This window comes from Lutra lutra, chromosome 1 (assembly GCF_902655055.1).
Source record: "Lutra lutra chromosome 1, mLutLut1.2, whole genome shotgun sequence".
Lineage (NCBI taxonomy): Eukaryota > Metazoa > Chordata > Mammalia > Carnivora > Mustelidae > Lutra > Lutra lutra.
In genome coordinates, this window is record NC_062278.1 from 154,670,528 (window position 1) to 154,696,850 (window position 26,323).

The 26,323-nt window shown below is 41.7% G+C and overlaps 1 protein-coding gene across 2 annotated transcripts in view; it reads left to right on the forward strand.

Annotated features, from left to right (window-relative positions):
• The window catches only part of SCN11A (sodium voltage-gated channel alpha subunit 11), a 149,761-nt gene that overhangs the window by 70,513 nt on the left and 52,925 nt on the right, over positions 1–26,323 (forward strand). For both annotated transcript variants that reach the window (XM_047740267.1, XM_047740276.1), the window contains 11 exons: positions 1,420–1,548; positions 2,804–2,907; positions 7,022–7,195; positions 7,967–8,030; positions 12,483–12,624; positions 13,410–13,607; positions 14,446–14,619; positions 17,769–17,898; positions 18,880–19,118; positions 22,645–22,830; positions 24,869–25,237. In XM_047740267.1, coding sequence (XP_047596223.1) covers positions 1,420–1,548; positions 2,804–2,907; positions 7,022–7,195; positions 7,967–8,030; positions 12,483–12,624; positions 13,410–13,607; positions 14,446–14,619; positions 17,769–17,898; positions 18,880–19,118; positions 22,645–22,830; positions 24,869–25,237 — 1,909 coding nt within the window. The remainder of the gene's footprint in view (positions 1–1,419; positions 1,549–2,803; positions 2,908–7,021; positions 7,196–7,966; positions 8,031–12,482; positions 12,625–13,409; positions 13,608–14,445; positions 14,620–17,768; positions 17,899–18,879; positions 19,119–22,644; positions 22,831–24,868; positions 25,238–26,323) is intronic.

The window sequence follows — 26,323 nt, forward strand, 5'->3', positions numbered from 1 at the left end:
TGTATATCTTCTCTAGGAAAATGTCTATTCAGGTCTTCTGCTCATTTTTAATAAGATGGTTTGCTTGATATTGAGTTGTAGGAGTTTTAAAAATATATTTTAGATGTTATCCGGTGGGGGCTTTGGGATATAGCATTTGCAGATACCGTCTCTGTTTCATAGGTTGCCTTTTTCATTTTGTTGATGATTTCCTTTGCTGTGCAAAAGCTTTTCACTTTGATGTAGCTCCATTTGTTTACTTTTGCTTTTGTTGTCCTTATCTGGAGAGACAGAACCAAACAAATATTGCTAAGACCAATGTCAGAGAGAGCTTACTGCCTAAGTTTTCATCGAGGAATTTTATGCTTTTGGTTCTTACATTTAAGTCTTTAAATCCATTTTAAGTTTATTTTTGTATATGGTGTAATTCTTTGTTGCTATTAAGTTGTATATCTGGGTATTAACCTCTCATCAGATATATGATTTGCAAATATTTTCTTCTAGAAGTTGTATAGTTTCCGCTCTTGCCCTTAGCTATTTAATCCACTTTGAGTTAATTTTTGTACATGGTGTAAGGTAGGGGTCCAACTTCATTTTTTTGCATGTGGATGTTGAGCTTTCCCTGTACCATTTGTAAAAAGACTGTCCTTTTCCTGCTGAATAGTCTTGGCATCTTTTTGGAAAATCATTTAACTATATATGCTAGGGCTTATTTCTGGGCTTTCTGTTCTATTCCAGTGGTCTATATGTCTGTCTTTATACCAGCTACACACTGTTGGTATTACTTTTGCTTGGTGATAAGTTTTGATATAAGAAAATATGAGATCTCCAACTTTTTCTTTTTCAAGATTGTTTTGGCTATTCAGGGTCCCTTGAAATTTCACATGAATTTTAGGATAGATGTTTTTATTTCTGCAAAGAATGTCATTGTGATTTTGATAGGGATTGCACTGAATCTGTAGATGACTGAGTAGTACAAACATCTTAATAGTATTAAGTCTTCAGACCTATGAATATATAGGATATGGAAAGGTCCCGTTTTCAGCCTTGTCACTTATTCTCTTTGGTTCCTTTGCCGTCATCCCCTTCAGTACATCACAATGACAACTCTAGTTGTCACTAGTAGTGGTGACAAAATAACAGTGACAACACCTATTCCTAAGGTCCCAGGTTGGCTAAAACGACTCTCAAGAATATGGCTGTAGAGCTAGGCATTGAATAGCACTTTTACAATTTTATCTGTGGGCCTGTTTCTCAGAAATTCTAACTACTAGAACTTCTTTAAGGAACCTACTACTCTGAACTGTGGTTTGCTGACAATCAGAATGTTGAATGTCACACTGGGGAATAACTGCATAAAGGCCAGATAAGACAAATGGGCTCTCTGCTGCTCACACCACTTACCATGTTCCTTCTTGTTCTGAATGATTTGCTTTATAGGTATGTTTTCACTGGGATTTATATTTTTGAAGCTTTGATAAAAATATTAGCAAGAGGTTTCATTCTGGATGAGTTTTCTTTCCTTCGAGATCCATGGAACTGGCTGGACTCCGTTGTCATTGTAACAGCGTAAGAATGTCAAAGTTGTTTATTGAGGAAACTCGGGGTGGGAAAGAAGCTCCTTGGCTTCCACCAGGACTATGTGTGGGTCCATGTGAGTAACTGTGTCCTAATAAGGCCAAGAGCTCTGAGTGCAGTGTTGTTTGGCCCTGAACAGCACCATGCAGCCGATTGGCCAGAGGCCTCCAGTGTGAATCCATTTCTAGGCCACATTCATGCTCTCATTCTTTCAACCATTCACTTCCCAAACACTGGCCTATTATGGGCCAAGTTCTGTGCAAGATACAGGGGTTGTGATAATGAAAACAAAACAAAACAAACAGACATGGTTCTCACCCTCTTGAAGCTCACAGTCCAGATGGGAAGAGAGAAAATTAACAACCATCACAGTCTGGTAGGGTGAGTGCTAGGACAGGAATTGGGCATATATTTGGCTGTCAGAATGTGTAGGAGGAACCACAGAGTCTTAAAAATCTTTTGCTACTGCAAGCTCTCAAGGAGTTTTTTTTTTTTTCCATTTTCTCCTAGAAGTTTTATAGATTTAGCTCTTACATTTTAGTCCATGGTCCATTTTAAGTTAACTATTATGTATATTGTATATGACATGAGGTGAGAGTTGAAGTTCCTCCTGAAGGAAAGGACATCAGTTTGGCATCTGAGTGGTGAAACAGAGTCAGCAAAATAAAGAACAAGAAGAGCAATGGCCCCTTGCCAGCACAATAATAATAAACCTAACATTACTTAGTTTGTGCCAGCCATTGTTTTAAGCACTTTGCATATGTTTTCCTATTTAATATTCACAAAAGACCTTTGGAGTAGATACTATTAATATCAGAATTTTACCCTTGAAATTCAATGATTGGGCGCTGCTGGCTCTTGAAAAGTGGTGTAGTGCAGTGGTGAGGGCTCTGGAGTCAGACTGCCTGGGTTTCTTCTGGACTTGGCCACATAGTGAGACCTCAGGGAAGTGCACTGGACCTGGAACTTGGTAGTCAATAGGTATTTTGATTGATTTTTGTTATCAATGGATGTATCCACAACTGCATACTACTTCAAGGAATCCTCAACTCTCTCCAAATATAACAATTAGCACAGCCTCCTCTGCAATCTGTGGTCCACAGCAATAGAGAATGGTATTACCAGAAGGTGAGGCTGGGAAGGTGAGGCCCCCAATTCCACCATGTTTATTTGTGGCCTTTGCGGAGATATACAGCGTGGCTGTAGGACCGAGAGCAGGCCCAGACTTCTGTGCTTTGTCTTACAGGTTTGCAACATACATACCAGAATCCAGGAAAAACAGCTTTGGTCTGTCATCCCTGCGTACCTTCCGAGTGTTCAGAGCTTTGAAAGCAATTTCAGTGGTTTCAGGTAAATCACTCTGATTTTCAACACTGCCTCTTAGCAGGTGGAATGTTCTTTTATATTTTAAAATTTCTCAAGATGTCCTATAAACCAAAACCAAACAAATTCTGCTTTACTCATTTATATGATCACTTAACAAATGTGTATTTGAGCATATGTCTAGACACTGTGCTAGCTGCTTGAGGTATACCATAAAGTGAGTGAACAGACAGAGGTCTCTGTGCTCATGGAGTTTACATTCTGGGTTGGGGTGGGGAGAGAGACACCAAGCAATAACTGTAATTAAGAGATAATTAGCTATCCTGTTTAGGAAGTGAAATGTGCCATGGAAAAATAAAAAGGAAAAGTAAACAATATGAGGGCTACTGGAAGTCACAGGGATTCAGGGATGCAGGATGCAATTTTCAATAGAGTAGTCAAAATAGGGGTCACTGGGGAGGGGAGATGAGAGTGGATTTGGAGTCAGTGAGAGAGTTTCATAAGCAGATACATGGGAAAGAGTGTTCTGCGCACTAGCAACAGTTAGTAGTGCAGAGACTGAGGAATAGAAAGGATAGAGTGAGGGGCCAGGTGGTAGAGGAAGGACCACATAGGGGAGGGGAGGCACATAACCACTAGGAGGATTTGGGCTGTGCTCTGAGATAAATGGGAGCCACGTGAGGACTTCGAGCAGAGGAGTCACATGATCTGGCAGGGGTTTTTGTTTTGATTTGTTTTTATGGAAGTACAGGTGACACACAATGTTACATTAGTTTCAGATGTACAACATAGTGATTCAACAATTCTATAAATTATGCTGTGCTTGCTACAGCTATAGCTCCCATATGTCACCATATGATGCTATTACAATACCATTGACTATATTCCCTATGCTGTACCTTTCGTCCCCATGACTTATTTCTTCCAAAACCGGAAACTTGTGCCTCCCACTCCCTTTCATCCTTTTGCTCATCCCCCTCCTCCCAACCCCTGGGCAACCACCAGTTTGTTCTCTGTATTTATGAGTTTCCATTTTGTTTTGTTTGTTCATGTGTTTTGTTTTTGAGATTCCACTTGTAAGTGAAATCATACAGTATTTGTCTTTCTCTGTCTGACTTATTTCACTAAGCGTAATACCCTCTAGGTCTAGCCATTGTTGTTGCAAATGGCTATATCTCATTCTTTTTTATGGCTAAGTAATATTCCACTCTGTGTGTGTGTGTGTGTGTGTGTGTGTGTGTGTGTGTGTGTCTGTGTGTGTGTGCATACACATCTTCTTTATCCATTAATCTGACAGGTTTTAGATGGACTACTCTGGCTGTTGTATGGAGAATAGAATGTGGGGGAGCAAAGGTAGAATCAGAAAGATGAGATAGGAGGCTTGGTGATCATCATGGAAATGTGCCACTCACATCTCCTGCTGCAGGGAGCATAGCTGAGTGATGAACCCAGCTGCCACATCTCTGGATTCACAACTGCATTCATGTTCATGCCAAGATCACACTTTCCCTGCATGTCAGGGGGATTAGTGAAGGCCCATTCCTAAAGGATAAAGTCCTGAGGACTTAAGCTCAGGGGCTCCTTGGGAGTCAACCTGGTTAAGATTCTCTCCCAGTGGCGCTATAGTCTGAGGCTTTTCTTGTCCAGTCCTGCTTCCTTATCACTCTCCTTTCCCAGGTGTCAGCCCCATGTCATACTCTGATGTTTTCCCTGCCAGCTGTACTTGCTTCCCCTTTTTCTTTGCAGACATGTCACCCAACAGATCTCTTGTACTTCTGGTTCCAGAGTATCTTCTTCTCAGAGAACCCAAAATGACACAAGAGACCACTGTTAAAGAGATGGTTGTGCTCTCAGATCAGTTGGTGGTAGAGGAGTTGGTAGACAGTGGTCTGACTCTATGAATTTCAAGGTAGAAACAATAGGATTTCCTGATGGGATGATTGTATGTGTGGTGTGAGCAAAAGAAAAGAGTCAAGGATGAGTCAAGGTTTTTGGTCTGAGTGACTAGAAGGATGGAGTCATTGCAGACTGACACAGAAAATGTAACCTGCATTTTCTAAGAAGTCAGATAACCTGACTATGGAAGACAGAAGATATACATCTCTTTAAAAAAATAATTAAGTCTTCATTTTGGAGTCTATCAGGAAACTAGTTTTACAGGAGACTAAAAATAAGCTTGTTTCCCCCCAAAAGTCAGAGAAGGAACCCTTTCCTGTATTTTCCTTCTGTTTGTGAGTGTTGAGCTTTAGACTTAGGACTAAAAAAAAAAAAAAAAAAACAACAACCCATGTGAGATATACAGCTGATATACAGATATACAGCTCCTCTATGAGAGGAGCAGGTCTGGAGGTTGGATGAGAAGTTAGCTTTGGACGTGTTCTGTTTGAGATGTCTGTGAGACATCAAATAGAAGTATCAAGTAGGTAATGAGGTCTACAGGTCTGGAGTTCCAGACAGCAGCTTGGGCTGGAGATATCGTTTTGGAAATAAGGAGCTTATAGATGATACTTGGAGCCATGAAATCTGATGAGATCACCAAGAGAGTGAGCCTAGATGAAAAATAGAAGAGGGCCAAGGTCACTGCCACCTTAAAGGTGAGGGGAGAAGGGAAGAAATCAGCAAAGGGGATGAGCAGGAGCCACCAGAAAGTAAGAGGGAAATGTAGATCCTGGAAGCCATGTAAGGAAGGTGTTCTGTGAATCAAGATGAAGCTAAGGATGGGTTGTGAATATGAACCAGATTGAATGTCCCAGCTTGTCCTGAAGCCTCCTCCTTGTGTGGCATCACACTTCATGGAAGGCTCATTTGCTGCAGGTTTGGCCTTCCATTTGGTGTCCCTTTCTGTTCTTAAGTCTACCAGTCATGATTTATACCAATTAGTTGAAATGTTGCCACTTTGTGTCATCTCACAGATTGTAAGTTTTGTCTGGTTGTTTAACTCTCCAGCTACGCTGACAGATTGTAAGTTTTGTCTGGTTGTTTAACTCTCCAGCTACGCTGAGAGCAGAGCCCCTGACTCAGTGGTGTACTGGGGCTGACTTGCTTTTGTGCCTCAGCAGCCGGTTGTTCATGTTCCTTTCCAGCTCTGCATCCAGTGATGTTGTGTAGTTTAGCTTGAAACCAGCATGCTGAGAGGGCTCTGTGGAGGAAGAAAAGGGATCTGCACTACAAAATTCAGCAAAGAAGTCTGTAAATGCTATAGATGGGACTTTCCCTGTACACATGCTCCTCCCCCACAGAGAGAGCTTTTTTTTTTTTAAAGGACTTATTTATTTTAGAGAGAGAGAGAGAGAGCTGTGGGGGGGCAGAAGGAGCAGAGGGTTAGAGAGAGAGAATCCCAAGCAGACTCCATGCTGAGTGCAGAGCCTGACATAGGGCTTGATCTCATGACCCTGAGATCACAACCTGAGCAGAAATCAAGAGTTGGATGCTTAACTGACTGCACCACCCCGGCACCCCCAGAAAGCTGATTTTAAACATTTACCATTGTACCACAAGGTTATGTCTTTCTTATGTTGTAACTTGGTAGCCTAGCGGTGTGCCATGGATGCAATAGGTGCTTAGTAAATATTTCTTGAATTTAAAAAAAAACTATTTTAAGTAATAATCTGAGTTTTCCTGCCCAGAATATTCTCATTTTCCTGTTCCAGACAAAGCTCCTCCTTCTAGCTCCCTGACCCCCAATTTAGCACTGTCTTACGACACCTTGCATACCTTGCAGTAGGTAGTGACTACTGAATATTAAATACAGGTCTGTCTCCTCTAGGGGAGCCTCCTTTTGGTCTTGGTGCTACATGGAATCCCCAGCTGTGAGGTGTCTGCACAAGTGTAATCAAGTTGTCTGTATGGGATGTTTCTACTCGGAGTCTTCTCACTAACTCTTCAGAGCAACCCTGTGGCAGACACCAGGCAGGATGGAAAGGCTGAGCTAGACTGGTGGACTACTCAGTGCCATGCAGCTTCTCAGGCAGAGTTAGAACCAGAACCCATGGCATCAGAATCCTCAGCCAGGCCAGTTTCTGATTCCAGTCTGCAGTCGGGTGACGTTTGAGGCCCTATCTGTTCCCTCCCTGCCCCTCCCGTGTGTCTGCTGTGTGTGTGAGTGGGCACTTGTCCCCACACTGGTCTTTCTCCCCTCCAGGTCTGAAGGTCATTGTTGGGGCCTTGCTGCGCTCTGTGAAGAAGCTTGTTGACGTGATGATTCTGACTCTCTTTTGCCTCAGCATCTTCGCCCTGGTAGGTCAGCAGCTCTTCAAGGGAAGTCTGAACCAGAGATGTATCCATAAGGACTGTGAGAATATCAATAACCTTGATGGTAAATATTCCACCTTTCACACCTTGGTCTGTGCATGGTTAACTTTTATTGTCATCACTCATACTGTCTGTAGATCTGCATTACAGAGTCTCTTAGGAGCAAGGATGATTTCATCCATCCAGAGTTCTCATGTGGGCACAGGTGTTTCTTAGAGAACTGCTTCGTTCTTTGGGTTTCCATGGAGAAAGCAAAGCCTGCAGCCACAGCCACATAAGTGGTATCAGCTCCTATCCCTTCCCCTGTGGATCTGCGCAATTCTTTGTCATGTTTTGCAGAAGTCTTCAGAATGCCTGGATTTGTCCAGCAACTTTCCAGCCCTCCTCCTTGGGTATTTTCTCCAATGATATCACTTTTTTCTGCTGCATCCTCTCCATACTGAGGTCAATCCTACAGCAATTTCATGTGTCCTGGATCTTATGTGGCTAACCTCTCTCTCTCCATGATTGTCTTGGTTTATGCACTTCTCATGGGCTGAGTTTGTGTCCAGCTTCCCCCGGGCATGGCCTCTGGTTCAGTTTTATGCACTGAGAGGCCTCAGGGGAATGGTGGTGTCACTGCTTCCTCCTCCTTCTCCTTCTACCTTCCTCCTTACCCTCCTTTTCTCTTGATCCTTCCTCAGGGCTTAGGCTCTGGTTCCTCTCTGGCCATCCACTTTGATCATTTCTGAGGATTCCAAACCATTTGTTTCAACCAAATCTGGTGTATTTGCTATTCTCTTTCCCTTCAGGTTTTTTTTTTTTTTATCTGAATTTATGATTCTTTCCTTCTCAGAAAATTGCTTTGAAAAGAAAACTTCCTCTGAATTCAGAATGTGTGGCACCTGGATGGGTAACAGGTAAGAAGTTCATATCTCCATTTTTCTCCCAAGTACAGCACTGGTGGACCTTTTTTGGGGTAATGAGGCAGACAGTCTTCATCTAATGACTTTTGGAGCAGTGATGGCAGTAGGCAAACAGTACTGATTAGGCAAACAGTATTTAGGCAAGTTTAGACATGCATTATTAAGTAATTAATAATTCATTATTATAAGTGTTAATAATAAAATCAATCAATTAATTTAAAAATTAATAATAAAATGATACACTTAATTATAATTAATATTTTAATAATTATTTCCAAGTGTTTAGAGCAGCTTTCTCCCCAAGTCATGTTGAATTTATAACTGAACAAACCTACTGAAAATGTGATCATTTGTTGATCACCACTGCCTCTAATTTCATATACAGTTGTATATGTGTGTTCATACATGTTCACCACAGTGGTTCATAGCTCTCTGGCCCTTTAGGGACACCCTTCTTTCTTCCAGAGTATCAGTGCTCTCTGTGGTGAGAAATTCAGTTCAGAATGATTTAATGAGTACATTTCAAATCAAGATAATATGCAAGTCACTCTGATAAAATAGGCTAAAAATTTGTTCCTCAATAACAAATTTGTTCCTCAAAAACAAAGGCTGAGAGCATGTCAAACGCTGTGCTAGGCCCAAAGAATGCAAATATGAACTAGAGATCACTTCTTTCTTGAATCTGGCATCTCACAGGAAGGAGAGAAAGTGTGTTTTACTCCTTGAAAGTGTGATGAGTGTTTTAAGAGAGACATATAGGTACTGAGAGAAATTGAACAGAGGGTATAACCCTGTCTGTAAAATGAGGGAAGTGTCTTCTAATGCTACCTGGGATGGTCATAGGTTCAGATTTGGTCAAACTCAAAAGACATCATAGGGTTTAGTGTAATACAAGGACTACTGAATTCTCTAAAATGATCCTCGACAGACACACTGCCTCCACGGTGCTTTCATTTAATGAGGGGACCAACAGCTGTCAAATACAGTGCTTCCTTGACTCCATACAGGGCAGGTACGGTTACTGTAGGCAAAATCCAAGGTGGGGTGGGCCACTTGGACACATAGACACGGTAGCCTTGGCTTTCAGCTGGTCCTTATTGTGTCCTTATCTCTCTAAGCTTGTGTAACAATCATACCTCTCTAATCTAGGTGTAGTCCCAAAGCTCAGGAGTTGTATAGAGGATGAACTCCTAGAAAATGACCTTCCCCATTGATCATAAAATGGTGGTTTCCAAGAAGTTGACAGGTCTAAGGTCATAGGTCACCTTCACAGGCAGCTCTCTGTCTGTCTAGGGCCCAGGCCTGGTTTTCAGCCTTTACTCTCTGCCTCCTTCCCTAAGAGCCACAGTGTGGTGACTGGTGACCACAGTGTGGATCTAAAGCATAAGTAGGGGGTTCTGGTAGGTGAGAAGATAGAGTGAACAATTTCAGTCCTTAGAATAGAAAGGGGGAAGACTTTGGGCATGAGGCTATGAGATCAGAGTCAGTAAGAAGCCCAGCAGCTTGTTAGGCAGAGAGGAAGTTTACAAAAACTAACTCTGAAAGACCTAGTAGCCCATCAGTGCCAAATATTTTGACATTGATCACAAAAGAAACAAGACCTGAGCAGATTAGTTGTTTATAAAAGTCACTATGGCTGCTACATGGAGAATGGATGCACAGAGTGGATGAGACAGCCACTTAGAAGACTAGGTTGATACAGATGAAAATCACGAAACAGTGCAGTAGAGATGATGAGAAATGGATGGATGAGTTCCAAATGCATTTAGGAGACAGAAAAAACAAGATTGTGAATTGAAGAAGGGGGTTAGATGTACACTGTGCACAAGTGCATGTGTGGAAGGGTGGTGGGATGTTTTTAGGGGAGAAAACTGTTAGAGGTGTTTCTCTTGCTTCTGGGGTGAGTTACTGGTGATGTCTTTGCCAAGATGGAAATGCTGGAGGAGAGCTTTAATCACATGTGTATGTTGACAGGAAGGCATATCCAGACAAGGGAATATTGGGCAAAACAAGCTAATACTTTGAATGGTGACCAGGAAGTAAGATAAATTAAGTATGTTAGGTTCAGCCCCAATAGGTTCCTTGAAGATAAGGGCGCTGGGATTTCTCAGGGTGTCCCTGAGGTCTGGTGGGGAAGAGGACACAATGGATGTCTTCCTTCTGAATCACCCTAATGCAAAGCCTACCACTCACTGAGGGCTACTCTGCCCACCAAGCAAATTCCCAATCAACTTGTCAGGACCTCTGATTAAATGCTACTGAACAGCCCAGGCTCACCAGATAGCTAAAGGAAGTCTTTGGCATAAAGGGGGCTGAGATAAAGAAATAGGGAAAATGAATGTTGTCATACTTCAGGCAGCTAATACAAAATACTGTAGACAGGGTGACTTATAAACAACAGAAATTTCTTTCTTCACAGTTCCTGAGGTTGGATGTCTAAGATCAGGGCACCAGTTTGGTTGGGTTCTAATGAGAGTCCTCTTCTAGGCTGTAGGTGGCAGTCTTCTCTGTTGTGTCCTCAAATGGCAGAAAGTGAGCTCTGTGGGGTCTCTTTTATGAGGGTGTGACTCCTATCATGAGGGCTCCACCCTCCCGCCCTAATCACCACCCACAGACCCCACCTCCCAACAGCATCACACTGGAGATTAAGATTGCAATGCAAGAATTTCAGAAGGATCCGAACATTCGGGCCATAAAAGCTGTGGACAAAATAACAGTTCAGAGAGAGAACTCAAAAGGACTTTTGAAACTTTAAATAAGGTCCTCAGTAAACTTAAGAGAGATATTGTATACATAAAAATAAAAATAGCTCATTATGGAAAAGGAATGACTGTTCCTTTTCACTAAGTCACTAAGCAAGACCGATTTTTTTTTTTTTTGGTAACATGATTACAAAAAATCAATACTAGAATTAAAAGATCAAGTAGAGGAAATAGTCCAGAGAGTAGCAACAAAAGAGACAGAAAATTATGAGAATAAATATCAAACCAGAAGTTCCAACTTTTGACTAAATAGAAATTCCTGAAATAGGGCACAGAAAAAAACAAAAAGGGGGAAAATTAGCAATGCCACAATACAGAGAATTTTCCTGAGCTTGAGGATGCAAGTCCCTCACCATCCCATAAAGTGCCTAACATAATGAGTGAAGAAGGTCCCTGTAAAGTGCCTTATTGTGGCCTTTCGGGGAAAAGATTCTAAAACCAAAGAGGAAAAAGGTCACCCACAAAGGAACAAAAATCAAAATGGCATCAGAATTCTCAATAGCATCACAGGATAATAACTGCACAGTTCCTTCATATTTCTAAGGAAAAAATATTTTCAAACCAGATTTCTACTTCTGGCCAATCAATTAATCAGCTCTGAAGATATAATAAAGATATACTCATATATGCAAAGATCACCCCCATCTTCTTAAGAAGCCACTTGAGATTTGTTCCAGAAAAATGAGATAGTAAAACTTGGAAAAAGCAACACAAAAAAACAAAGAAAAAAAAGTATCCAACCCCAGAAAGCATAGACTCAGGCCACAGTATTTCCTTGGGAGGAGGAATATAAGTAGTGATGAAGTGGGATGGGATGTTGAGGAGCTAACCCTCATCTTAGCAGGAACTTAATCACCAAGGACTAAAGTTGGTATATATCAGCATAAATGTTCTCTTTAAAGATATAGACATAAAAGAGTTCCAAGTTGTTAACTTTGCAGTAAGTAAATGATGGTTAAAGAATGATGGAATGGTTTTCATTACAAGCCTGTTGGTGCCACATGATTTTTAAACCACATGCATTACTTTGATCAAAATAGTATATTTATCAAAAATGAAGAAAGTACCTACCCTTAGTATTATCTGAGAAATGCATTTAATGATGTGTGCTTTGGTGATGTGGGTGAAGACTTATGGTCAAGCGATATACTGTTTGTAAAGTAAGACCCAAATGTTTATGAGAACAAAAGACTGTTAACAACTGAAACCTTACATCTTCATCATTAGCTGAACAATTAAATAAATCATAGAACTGTAAGACATGAAAAGAAATATTTCCTTGTATGCTTGTGTGGAAAGACCTCCAAGCTATATTGTTCCATGAAAAAAGCAAGGCACAAGAGAGTAGTCAAAGCACACTCCCATGTATGTATTATAAAAGATGTGTACTGGTACATATGTGCTTCTCTTGCCTGTCTTTACCACTAATTGTTCACTGTATCACTGTACTTAATTTTTAATGAAAAACTAAGAATATGAGCTTACTAATTGATCCATCTGGAAAGTGAGTGAAGGCTTGGCAGGCAGGGCATGGTCCCTCTACAGATACTCAGCACCCAGGGCTTTTCCATATGACCTCGCGGCCCTCAGAAAAGCCGGTGCCTTGGCTAGGATGAGTGGGGGTAGGTGGGAAGCCAGCCTGCAGGGAATGTAATTCTTCCTCTGTTCCCTTGTTTCCATCTAGTGCCTGTTCTGAAAATTTTAAATGCACACACACCAAAAGGAATCCTGACTATAATTACACCAATTTTGACAACTTTGGCTGGTCTTTTCTTGGCATGTTTCGGCTTATGACCCAAGATTCCTGGGAGAAGCTTTATCAACAGGTTATTTAATTATTCTCTCTCTCTTGTTCTGCTCCCCTTCCCTCCTCCCTTCCTCCTCCCCTCCTCCATAGCTCATCTATCTTTCTGTCATTTATTCATAATTTACCATCTACCCTCCTTCTCTGTCACCTGTTCCTTATCGTCAATAGTCGTACTGTTAAATTCTACCTTAGATATTCTGTTAGAAACATCAAAAACCAGGCACCTGGGTGGCTCAGTGGGTTAAAGCCTCTGCCTTCCGCTTGGGTCATGATCCCAAGGTCCTGAGATTGAGCCCTGAATCGGGCTCTCTGCTCAGCGGAGAGCCTGCTTCCCCCTCAATCTCTCTGCCTGCCTCTCTGCCTGCTTGTGATCTCTGTCTGTCAAATAAATAAAATCTTTTAAAAAAATTTAAAAAAAAGAAAAAGAAACATCAAAAACCATCTCCTCCTTCTAGAAATGTTAGCCCTCTCTGGATTCCCTTCTACCCATAGTTCTACTACCAGTGCTTCCTTCAATTTTCATGAAGCATTCCTTCTTCTCCTGCCTTTTAAATTCTAAAATGCAACTACCCTTGAGAAAGTCCTAACAAAGTACCACACCTTACATGGGAATGTAGGGTTGGCATCTGCTCATTGACGGGCGTCAGGAGTCCCTGGGTGATGGGAGGCTGTAGATGATACTGTGGATAGCTGACCCAAGCACTGCTGGGGGAGGATCTGTTGCTACTGTATCATGTCCCCTTGAGGTAACAGTCACCCCTCTATAGAGAAAGGCTGGAGAAGCAAGTGTGTGCTCTTTTGCAGACCTTGCGTACCTCAGGGCTCTACTCAGTCTTCTTCTTTGTGGTGGTCATCTTTCTGGGCTCTTTCTACCTGATTAACTTAACCCTGGCTGTTGTCACCATGGCTTATGAGGAACAGAACAGAAATGTAGCTGCTGAGACAGAGGCCAAGGAGAAGATGTTCCAGGAAGCCCAGCGGCTGCTGAAGGAGGAGAAGGAGGTAGGGGCACACAGTGTCAGACAGTGAGGTCTGCTTGCGGGGGGGTGGACTGCAGAGGCCGTGAGACCTGGTCTCAGAGCTTTCTCTACTGGTGCTTTTCTGAGAATTTAAGACCTGTGAAGACAGGCTGTGCTGTTCTATCTCACTACAATGTCCAGGCACAGAGCTCTTAAGAATCGGGAACCCTAGGTTTTCTGAAACCTGGGCCTTAGAGGACAGACCCCAGACTGCTGGCTAGAAGAAAAATGTGCATATGTCTAAACTAAGGCTCTGCTGCAGGATTACTAATGGGAATCTTGAGATGTTTGTGTTCCAGGTCTTTGCCTGGGAGGGCTTGGGAAAGCAGTAATGGTGCTCTAAAGACAGCAGCTGTAATCACCTCTCCCTTCTCGAAATACCTGTCATATTTATAGCCCATTTTCATTGTTTCTTTGGTATCATTTTCCCAATTCTAAGATTTCAGGAACATGTTTTATACTCTTTCTCATCCTGCACAGAGATTTGCCAGTGGGGAGTCCATCAAGTTTAATACCTGCATTGTCAGGCACAAACATTTATTGAGTGCCTAGCACATCCTAGACTCTGTGCTAAGGGTTAGTGATAGAGCTATGGAAGAGTTAACTGTGCCTCTGAGATTGCATTTTCTGTGGGTAAACAAACAGGGTATGTGCCCCTGATAAATAATAACAAAGCTAGCTATTCCACATAGGTGATGAGCAATCTAAATGGTATGATGCTTCCAGAAGAGAGGAGAGAACACTCACGAAGGTCGGGTCATTTGCAGAATTCTTTGGGGAAGTATGATCTATTTATTAATTGCTTTTGTTCACTTTCTAAGGCTCTGGTTGCCATGGGAATTGACAGAAGTTCACTTACTTCCCTTGAAGCGTCATCTTTTTCCCCAAAGAAGAGAAAGCTTTTCGGTAAAAGCAAAAGAAAGTCCTTTTTTTTGAGAGACTCTGGGAAAGACCAGCCTCCAGGATCAGATTCTGAGGAAGATTCCATAAAAAAGGCAAGTCTTAGCCCAGGAATTAATGATACTATAGCACTGTTAGGGGAACAGGTCAAGTTGTCAGTCTAATTGAAAGGACTCCTTCATTCATTTACTCATTTACCCTCTCATCCATTTATCCTCACGTCCATGTGTCTGTTCAACTACCCATTTATTTACAAGCATCATTCGAAGTTTTGACAGTGTTTACTCTCTGCTTGGCATTGGGGTAGGTACTGGGGATACATGAGATGTACGAAACAGACAGCAGAAGACACACTAACAAGGAGGCAGTTACTGTTCAGTGTGATGACTGACATATGATTGCTATGGGAGAACACAGAAGGAGCAGTGTTGTAGTGGGGGTTCCCTCCAAAGGAAGTTCTGAGATGCGAGAGTGCAAGTAGATTATTTGGGAAGTGATCTCAGGAAGCACCAAGAGGAGAGGGAAGAAAGGATACATGGAAGAGAAAGGTGGCCAGTTAAGGTTCATTATCAAGCCAGTTACCACTGAAAGTAGTTGATGTTTAATCTCCATGGAGTGAGGACACTAGAGTATTTATATGACAACATTGGTCCATCATTATTTCCAGACTGCTGGGTTCTGGAGATAATCATTTTTGTGGATTTCTGACTTGGCATGCATTGGGGCAGAGGGTGGTCAGGTTGCCAGAGAAAGCCTCAGGTAGGACCCAGGGACAAAGATTCAGCCAACAGCAGCATCTGCTTCCAACAACCAACCCAGAATTGGTGGAAGTGGGAGAAGAACCATGGATTGGAAGCAGTGTCTGTACTGAGAGGGTGAATTAATGTTTCATCCTTTGGTAAAAAGTGAATGGAGTGTGTAAACTTGGCGATTCACAGACCTGTACCCCTGGGGAAAAAATATAAAAAATATATTGTATGTTTATAAAAAATAAAAACAATTAAAAAAAAATAAAAATAAATGAAAAAAAAAAAAGGTGAATGGAGCACCAAAGGTAGAGGGAACAGCACATACAAAGGCCTGGAGGCAAAGGAGAGCTGGAGAACATGATCCAGTGGGACACTTGGGAGTGTATGTGCACATGCGCATGTGTGTATGTGATGAAGCTAGAGGGTGGGTGGTGAGAAACTGTAGCAGTAAGATGGGATCATCACAAAAGGCCATGAAGCCATCTCAGGGGTTCACCCTTTACCTGGAGAGCGAGGACTAAGCAGTACTGAAAGGTTTTAAGCCAAAGTGTGACAACCAGATTGATAGTTTTGAAATCCCTGATGACGGGATGGGACTAGAACAGAATTGGATGCAACCAATTAAGAAGCTGTGGCAGTAATCCAAGTGGCAACAGGGGCTTAAACTGTGGTTAGGGCAGGAGGATGAAGAGAGAATGACAAGGTGCAGTGATCGCCAGAAAACAAGATTCAGCAGTCAAATAGATGTACGTGTGTATGTGGGAGGGTGTCCAGTTAATGGCTTGGGTAGACAACTTGATAGAGGGTAGTTTACTGAGACAGGAAAGGAACATGTCCTGGGAGTGCAGAAGAAGGCAAGTTCAGTTTTGGACATGGCAAGTTTGAAATGCCTGTGGGGCATCCTAGCAGGGATGTTGAGTAGGCCATAGGATATAAAGAAATGAAGCTATGGGGGGATGTGGGGTAGGAAAAAAGCACCCCCTCTTTTTTAAAATTTTATTTTTTTTAATTTTTAAATTTTTTAATTAACATATATTATTAGCCCCAGGGCTACAGGTGTGTGAATCGCCAGGTTTACACTTCACAGCACTCACCATAGCACATACCTTACCCAATGTCCATAACCCAACCATCCTCTCCTTACGTCCCTCTCCCCTGCAACCCTCAGTTTGTTTTGTGAGATTAAGAGTTTCTTATGGTTTGTCTCCCTCCCGATCCAATCTTGTTTCATTTATTCCTTTCCTACTCCTGAAACCCCACACGTTGCCTCTCAAATTCCTGATATCAGGGAGATCACATGATAATTGTCTTTCTCTGATTGACTTATTTTGCTCCCCACCCCCTTTTTTAATCAGTGAAGTAGGGGACATTCAAAAATGTTTTAATTGTGGAGAGAGACTTCAGAGGAGAGGAAAATGTTGAAGATACAGACCATGGAATAATGGCTAGAGCCACTTTCCTGAGGTGGAAGGAAGAGGTGAAGTGGTCAGAAGGGGCCTCTGCACACCTGAGGGTGGGTCAGGAAAGCAGGTCTGGGAGTCTTTGCCGAAGTAGGTGATCAGAACTCATTCACTGCTGTGAGCAGCTCTCTCATGGAGTGACAGAGACTGATCTCTCGGTTTAGAGACTTCTTTAATGTCAGGACATAGCATATTGAAGAGACTGCAAATTTTTTTTAGTGTTTTGAGGGGTTTTCCTCATTTCACAAAACAAAAGACCAAGACCAGACAGCTAATAAGAAGTCTTAAACCAAAAGAGAAATAGCTATAGAAAGACTATTGGTTGCCTTTAAAATAGCTTATCACAAGGGATAGTTCGCTCTGGGGCCCTGGTTGGTCAGAACTTTGGGGAAATAAATCATTATGGATAGTTTTCTAGGTTTCTGAAGATTTATGTCTTTTCACCTCCAGAGACTTCAGAATTGGAGGTAAGGTGAGAATCAAGCTCCTGGGCACAGCCTGAAAGAGTGCTTGACATTTAGTATATAGATTTTGTTGTATTTATTTTGTTTGTTCTTTTTAGTTACTGACTGTTTCAAAATCAACTTAGGCAGCCATTCAAGGCACTTCACTATCTGGCCCCAATCCACCCTTCTGAATGTATCCCCCACTTCTGCCACTCAAAAACATTTCTAAATTCAGCTTTTTATTGATTTTGTGCTCTGAACTGTTATTCATTAGTTTTTGTAAAATTTTGTTTGCTCTTTGTTGACAATGAATAAATCACAGAAAAAGAAAATTTTCTGTCACTGGGACCCTAGAAATGTGCATGCATAAGAAATATGCATGTTAAAAATATATTGCATTTATCTACTAAATATGAAATATAAAAACTGAACCTTTAGTATGCCATGAAATGGAAGCGAGTGGACCTCTATGAGATATGAAGTGTCTTTGAGGCATGTGGCATTGAAACAAAGTAGCTTGTGAAGTTTTGAGGAGAGGCAGTCCCTTTGCTTTGAAGGTCCACCATGCCTGCCCTGCCTTCTCTTACAGCCACACATCCTAGAGCAAACCAAACGACTATCCCAGAATCTGTCAGTGGATTACTTCGATGAGCACGGGGACCCCTTCCAAAGACAGAGGGCTCTGAGCGCTGTCAGCATCCTCACCATCACCATGCAGGGTAAGCTCTGCCTCTCCGCCGCTGGGAGAGCTGAACTTCCGTGATGTCCCTCCATTCTCCTCTCCTCCCTCAGAAGCTCTCTGAAGCCCAGTGAACTTCCTGATGAGTCACTTCTTCTGTCTCATTTGAGCATGCAAGCTAAGTGACTCAGAAGAAGTGGGCTCACCCTGAGTTGGGCCTTGGGTAGTGGTGGGAACTGGCTAGCCTTGGGATGGGACTTGGGACCAAGAGTACAGACAGGACCTCCCAGTCAGGCCAGGTAGTCACAGGAGGTTGCAGTGACAATTATAGTGACCAAAGAAGAGAAGACACAGAAGTTTCCAGTGGGAGACAGTTATATTTGAAGTTAGAGTTAGAAATCTGGCCTGGACAATGGAAGACCATGTAGCTAGGCTGGAACCATCTGATGGACCTCAATCATGGCAGGTAACCAGGATCCCACTAAGGGTTTGAGGGTCAAAGGCAGGACTCAAGTCCTTACAAGCCTGTTGTATCACCTCATTTGGCTTGCATGGGTCCCTGAAATGGTACCAGGGAAATCAGGGGTCCAGTGGCCTGATGGCTGAACTCAACTAGCTGGAGAGTACTTTTTCTTTCAATACTTCTCCTTCCCTTGAGCCCTGGTAGCTCTGTGCACCGCTGTTACAGCTCTTACCATGGTTTGCCTTGAATGAACATAACTTGATTTTCTATTTCTCTCTATCATGGGTTCACATCCAGAGTTGGCTTCTATATCTCTATCTCTAGCAGTGCAGCACAGCTCCCAGATGCTCAATACAAGTATAAAGACAAGATGTACATGGCTATACCACATGGAAGTTGTGTTTGGGAAACCTTTCCAGCTATACCCATCAGCATTCTTCTTGGTTGATCAGGTTCATAGGAGACCCTAGGGATGTGGGGAGAAGAAATGCACTCAGGCCAACAGCAGCCAGATGGATTCAGAGCTAACTACTCAATTGCTCTTTCATTCTTCTCCAGAACAAGAAAAATCACAGGAGCCTTGCCTCCCATGTGGGGAAAACCTGGCATCCAGATACCTTGTGTGGAACTGTAGCCCCCAGTGGCTGTGCATTAAGAAGGCCTTGAGAACCGTGATGACTGACCCTTTTACTGAGCTGGCCATCACCATCTGTATCATCATCAACACTATCTTCTTGGCCATGGATCATTACAAAATGGACAAGAGTTTTTCTTCTATGTTGCATATAGGGAATTTGGTAACTTTAGGCTTTTTAAAAGATAAAAATATTTCAGACTGTGAATTATAATTCTTTCAAAGTCTAAACCTGTCGTGAGTGGCCAAACCTAGCCTAGGTCTTTGGTCCCCTTAAGTAGAGTAAAGGGAGAAGATGACTATTAGGATTTTGTTTTTACCCAGTTCAGTAATTTACCATGGGGCCTGTGTTGACCCTCTGGTATGCCTTAGCATCTCTTTAGTCATCCTGTGGCAACCCAGAAGCCAGCAGACATGTTAAAAGTTGAGCCATTTGGGATAATCAAGAAAATGTTAACCATATCCAGAGACCTTGGTAATGTGTCCCATGGTCCCCAGTGATATGGATGACACCATTTGTCACAAAATAATGTGACTGCCAACACTAGGTGTTATTCCCCCTAGAAAGGCAGGTCAGGGCCTGGCAGCTGTGGGAGGCATACTTTCCCAGGAGGAGTTGTACAGAGCTTATGGGGTAGTAGGGGAGCCTCTAGACTTTAGCTTGCTTCAACAGGTTTCTCATTGGATGCATCTAGTCCCAGTTAAACTAGGAAAACTAAGATAGGAGAGCAGAACCCCCCATGAACTACTCAATTTATTGTTTGTGGAGAAGGCATTCTCTCTTTCCCCCTAAGGATTAACTAATCCCAAATATCAGAAATAACAAATAATTATCCACTGAATGTTCTACCTTAATTAGCTAATGAGTTAATCTTACCAGACATCTAACCATTTATTCTTGAAGTTTTATTTTATTTTTCCAACTTAAGAAGCAATACATGCTTTTTTAAATTTAAAAAAAAGGAAAGTACAAATAAGAGAAATACAAAGAAGAAACTTATTTCCTATGGTCCTATTAGCAAAGATGATCATTTTTAGCATTGCAGAGGATTTCTAGTCAATATGTAGGCATGTATTTTTTAATTAATTATTTTACACTGATCAGAAGCCACTATACCTATTGAATCAGAAGCTGGTCCACAGAGCTGCTTCTGTGCATCAGGTTGAGGTTACCCTCAGTTCTGTGCCCCTCTCAGGAGAAGCAGGGATACAGCAGGACCATAGTGCATGGCTAGAGTGGTTCTCTGTACAGAAAGTGTGCATTTAAGTTTCTTTCCCCAAACTGCCCTTGAGAAGAAGTGCTCTGTAGGTGTGTGTGGGTCAGATTAGATTTCATGCTGCACAACAAACCTAACACGCATGGTACCTTTGAACAGGCTGGTATTTTCTGGGCTAAAGGCCAGGGTATTCAGCTCTCTCTGGATGATGTATCCCAGAAATGCGTTGACAGTGTTATTTCACTTGGAGACAGAAAGCTGTGCCTGCAGGTTCCTGCCTCAGCAGAGTCGGCAGACCCATGTTTCAGCACTTCCTGGTAGATGGATTTATTAGCTAAGTTCCAGAGAATACCCAAAGTACCCAGAATCTTGCCCCTAGGCAGGGCTTCCTAGTTTGCAAAAGTGGTCTGTCCATCCCTTCATTTGCTGATCCAGCTGTGGAAAGTGACACAGCCACCCTTTCAGATTTCCCACTGACTAGGTATTCTGGGTGTTGAGATGAAGCTGCATTTTGCAGTCAGAAGCTGGATAATTAAGTGACATTCTTCTTCACTCTCCCCAGAAATGGTACAGAAGGAGGCACAGAGACATTGTTGATGTCTGAGTTCACAGGCAGCAGCTGTGCTTCAAGCCCTGAAAACTGATGAGAAACAGGCAGAACTGGCCTTGTGGCCTGTGCTTCCGTTCCATGTGCCCCATTCCCTAAACTAACACAATACGTTGGGGAGCCTGTATGGCTCAGTTGGTTAAGTGGCTGTGTTCAGCTCAGGTCATGATCCTAGCGTCCTGGGATCGAGCCCCACATTGTGCTTCTTCCTCCCTCTCTCCCCCTCCTCCAGTTCATTCTATCTCTCACTCTCTCTCTTAAATAAATAAGTAAAATCTTAAAAAAAAAAAAAAAAAAAAGACTTAACACACAATACAAAGGTGGTAGCCACCTCATCTTCTGTATCCCCATAGCAGTATGCAGTGGTGGAGGGAGGTTTTGGAGCCTTGAGTTCCCAAGAACACATCCCTCCCTCCTCTGACAGGTGGACCAGAGTTCAACTGGCCTGTGCAGTTCTGTGGGACTGGACTTGGAAATGGACTCTCTAAGCTTTGGTATTGCTTAAATCAGAGGAGTACACTGTAGGGCTAGACCCCTAAAGCTTGAAGGAGACAGGAGAGAGAGGAGGAGCTCAAAAAGGGACAGGGATCTGTCCAGCACAATTAACTATAATAACACTGCATGATTTTAGGCACTGGTTGTGGCTCTGAGCAGAAGCAGATAGCGATATTTAAAGGGGAAAAAAAAGATAGATACAAGCTTAGGGTTTTCTTTGCCACCTTGACTTCTTTTCTCTTTGTCTATCTTGGATTTGTCTTTGCCTATCCTTTTTTAACTTGTGTCACTTTATTTTAGGGATTTTTAAAATAAATAGTAAGTCACCAAATTATTTATAAAAACAGATCATCTGTTACTTTTAATAAGGAGATTTTTTTCATTATGGAGACTTAAAAATCATTTCTGAGTTATTTTTCTTTTCCAGGACTGTGGAGGACAGCCTTATTATTGACAACCTTTTTAATATTACCTTGTTATTTTCATACTATTGTTTTCTCATATCTATTTAGTTGTGTCTATGTCAGAATATGCTATTTGCTATGAAGAAATGCTTTGTTTTATCTTCTACAAAGATGTAGATGATAGATTTAGTTTTGAATTTAGCTACCACTAATTGAACATTGTGCAATGTTTTTAAGCCTGTATTTATTGAATTTTCAAAGACAAAAACAAAAACACTTATTTGTGCCCATGGAAATCACGTAGTTTAGCACTTTCTTAACTATTGCCCTTCCTTTTAATGCTTTGGTATTTTGTTCTGGAATAATGAATCCTGCATTCTGTGGGTGAATAATAGGATTTAGGATTATATCCCAACTCACTAACCCTCCTTTCAGTCATAACCAAGATATTTATCCCAAGATATTCATCATATAGGATAAGCCTATATATTGAGTTGCTTAATGCTGTTTTCCTGTTCCTAGCAGTGTTTTTCAGTTCTTTGCTCTGGGCCCCTTTTAATTTTTTTTTTTTTTCTGATCAGTGTTGAGATTGAGTGATTCTGCTTTATAGAGGATATTTATCATCAGTTTTCAGAGCTGTTATGTATCCTGCCCCTCCCCTCATTTGGGAGGTTGTATTGTCATTTTAAAGGAACTTAGAGGGGGAATTGCTTGACACTTTCTATCACCCTGCCCTCTCTCAAAATCCAATTGTGCCTTGGGAAATAATATTTTATTCTTCACCCTGATGTTTGTGAGCTTGGTAATATAGTAATGGGCACTTTGGGGGGAGGGGTGAGAGGATCAAAGTAAATAAAAATGCGTTTTGTTTTTTTGTAATCTCTGCAGTTCCCTTGGACCATTCTGAGAAGTGTATCTTCAAGGAGAGATAGTTTCCTTTTCTCATTCTTCCGTATCTCACCGTAGGTTTTCGCTGGCGTTTTCATGGCAGAAATGTGCCTAAAAATTATTGCGCTTGACCCCTACAACTACTTTCGCCGGGGCTGGAACATTTTTGACAGCATTGTTGCTCTTCTGAGTTTTGCAGATGTGATGAACAGTATAGTTTTAGGGAAAAAAAAAAATCTGCTGTTTCTCCGTCCCTTAAGAGTGGTAAGGCACTTACTATTTCGTTTTACTGACTATGTTAGCTGCCAGAATTGACAAGAGTCTTGACTAAGTTCAGTGGCTATTTTGCATTAAACGTGAACTCATCTTACCTTAACCAGAGAATCAGAACTGAGCTCCTCCTCCCACCCAGGTTTGCATACTCCTGGGGAGTCCCAGGAGGTCTCCTTCCAGCTGAACCCCTGCCTCCCCCATCCCACGATGACTCCTTAGGCAACCTGACGCAACATGGTGTGTTCTGGTAAAGATTCTGCTCCTTGCTCAGCGTAGCCCCCTCCCATGATCTCTTTCCCACCACTCACCCCTGAGCTCTGAGCCAGGCACCCTCATATCTGGGCTTACCAAGGGGGCATAGACTACAGAGTCCAGGAGGGGGCTGGGCGCTGCTGGCAGAAGCTGTCTCAGTAGTTTCCTCCTGACTGCTTCCAGTGTCATTCCTGTCCTGTGGTCTTTGTACTCCATCTGCTGACCATGGACGCGTTCTGGTGACCCCTGTGAGAGGCACAGATAGAAAACTACAGGGAAACCACACCTGATAGGGGAATCGGGGAGCCATAAAAGGAGACCCTTGGTCCTCTTTCAGAGATTTACTTTTTCTTTTGGCAGGGATAAGCCTACAGAGTAAGGCATTTGTTTCAGTTACCTAGGCATACATTTTATACTTGGGATATGTTAGGCGCTCTCACACTGCTCAAAGTCAGAAATGATTAACTTGCTCTCCTAGAGTTTCACTGGCACTCAGGTGAGCAAAATTACACTTGCTTTACAATTGTTTAGGCTTATTACAGCCATGCTCTGAGGGGAGGAACTGTATAGTATTGTCTGTGTATTACAGAAGCATGATTTCTCCCTGAGGCGCCCCAAGTTCCCTTCTGAGGACACAGTGCTGTTCCTTCTCTTGGATCTTAAGTCTTACTGACCTGCAGTATTTCCCCCAAATAGTTGATACTTAACAGGGTTGTCCTTTGGAGTGAAGCCACTGGTTTATGTTGGAAGTTAATATAAGAAATAAACTATAAAACTGGTTGTTGTGTTGTCTCCCATTGGGTCTGTAAAATTCCACGGGAAAAAACTTCCGAAAAAAGTGTGTGTGTTTTGAGTAGCTGATTGCTTTTTCTCTCTTGGATATAAAGTACTGTATTCCTCCTATCATTGTTAGAAAGTTTAGATTCAAATTTGTGACCTGACTTATATGATACAGGAGTTAGCAAATTTTTTCTGTAAAAGGTCAGATGGTAAATATTTTCAGTCTTACAAGCTGTATGGTCTCTGTTGAAATCACTCAACTCTGCTGTTGTAGCACAGAAGTAGCCATAGACATTTGAGAATGAATGAGTGTGGCTGTGTTGCAACAGAACTTTATTTACAGATGCAAAAATTTGAACGTCATACTATTTTCATATGTGATGAAATACCCTTCTTTGGATTATTTTCCAACCATTTTTAAGAATTTAATTTAATTTTATTTTTTTCAGTGTTTCAAAATTCATTGTTTATGCACCACACCCAGTTCTCCATGTAGTACATGTCCTCCTTCACCACCAGGTTCACCCTACCCTTGTCCCCACAAAACCTTCAGTTTGTTAGGCCACACAAAAATAGGCAGTGAGCTGGATTTGGCCCTTGGGCTATAGTTTTTGACCCTTGATATATTATACAGGATTCCAAAACATTAACTTCATGCAATAAACATGTATGCTTAATTCTATCTTCATGACTCCAAAGTCTTTATCATTTAACAAAAATTAGAACAAAATATTTCCATTTTCAAAACAAAAAGTTTTGCCTCTCACGGTGTCTGTCACACACTCTACTTTGCCTCATTTCTGGCCCTTTCTAGGTATTATCATGGGCCAAGGAGTGGATGACTATGTTTAGGATGGTTTTGACTTTGAAAAGATTTTTGAAAGTCATAAATGCTATGGTTTGGGAGCATGTCATTTGCTATATAGCTGAACAGATGGAATTTGTCTTTAACTGGCTTTTCTTCTTCTTTTGCTTATTGTCTGTTTTTTTTTTACAGCTGAGGGTCTTCAAGTTAGCTAAATCCTGGCCAACTTTAAACACACTGATAAAGATAATTGGCCATTCCGTTGGAGCCCTGGGAAACCTCACCGTGGTCCTGGCTATTGTGGTCTTTATTTTCTCAGTGGTTGGCATGCAGGTTTTTGGCTCTAAATTCAGTTCTGTAAAGAGCAATAAAACATCCTGTGGCCCTACAGTCCCATGTTTACGACGCTGGCACATGGGGGATTTCTACCATTCCTTTCTGGTGGTATTCCGCATCCTCTGTGGGGAATGGATTGAAAACATGTGGGAATGTATGCAAGCAACAAATCAAACACTGTGCGTTGTCGTCTTTCTGTTGATCATGGTGATAGGAAAACTTGTGGTGAGTGTCTTATATTTTTTTTTAACATATGGATTACACAAATATATTAGCTTCTTTTGCAATACTTTACTGGTAATTATTATGCTAAATATGATATTGCACATTTAATGTTTTATAATATTAAAATCTGCATTTAAATTTGACTTGAGGAAATTATAAAAAGCATGAAACAAAACCTTCTTTTCACATACTTCTCATATTGACTGATACCCCAATATCTGTTTTATACCAGGTGATTATTCTAAGATAATTGTATTCTCTTTGTGAATGAATAGCTGAGGTAGGAGTTTGTGACTTAATTTGATCAATAAGTTGTAAAGGGATATCTAGTGAGAAAGTTTGCTTGTTCTTAAAAAAAAAAAAAAAAGAAGGGATGAGCTAAAAAAAAATGGTCCTTTTACTTTCTCCGGACCTTTTTAGGACTATGATTCCTGGTAGAACTGCCAACATAACGCAAGCATGAGAAGAACTACCCCAAGATAAAGCCAACTGAGGAAGGTAGAGGGAAAAGGGGAAGAGACCAAACTTCGTGTCATAATTGGTCCTTCAGTTTTATTTTCAAACTTCTTAAGTTACGTTTTCTTCTTGTGTAAGTTGCTTGATCTGTCACTTGCAGCTGGAAACAGATCTTATTAGCTAATTGGGTACCCAGTAAGGGTATGCAAAGACAGAAGACACACAGGATACCTGAGCACAAGGTCTTCAGAATCAAGTTGGGGCTCTCATGCAGATATACTGAACCATCCACATGCACACAATGGCTTTATCTTATGTGACTGACCAGCAATGTTAGATAGACAGTAAGTGGTACAAAAGATCAGAAGAGTAGAATATCAGAATATGACCAATGGGAGTGGGAAGAAAGTGTTAACAAAGGATACGTGGAAGATAGAGTACTTGAGAAGGGAGCTAAAGAGGCAAGGAGCACTTGGCAAACAGAAAAGCTTGAGCCAAGGTCTGCAGCTGGAATTCTTGTGGTGAAGCTGTGGGAGACTAGACCCATTCACACTCATAAGACACTTCTCCCTTAAGGCTGTATATTTTTGAGCCAGTGACAGCCACAAACAAAGGAATTTGTGGAGGAAA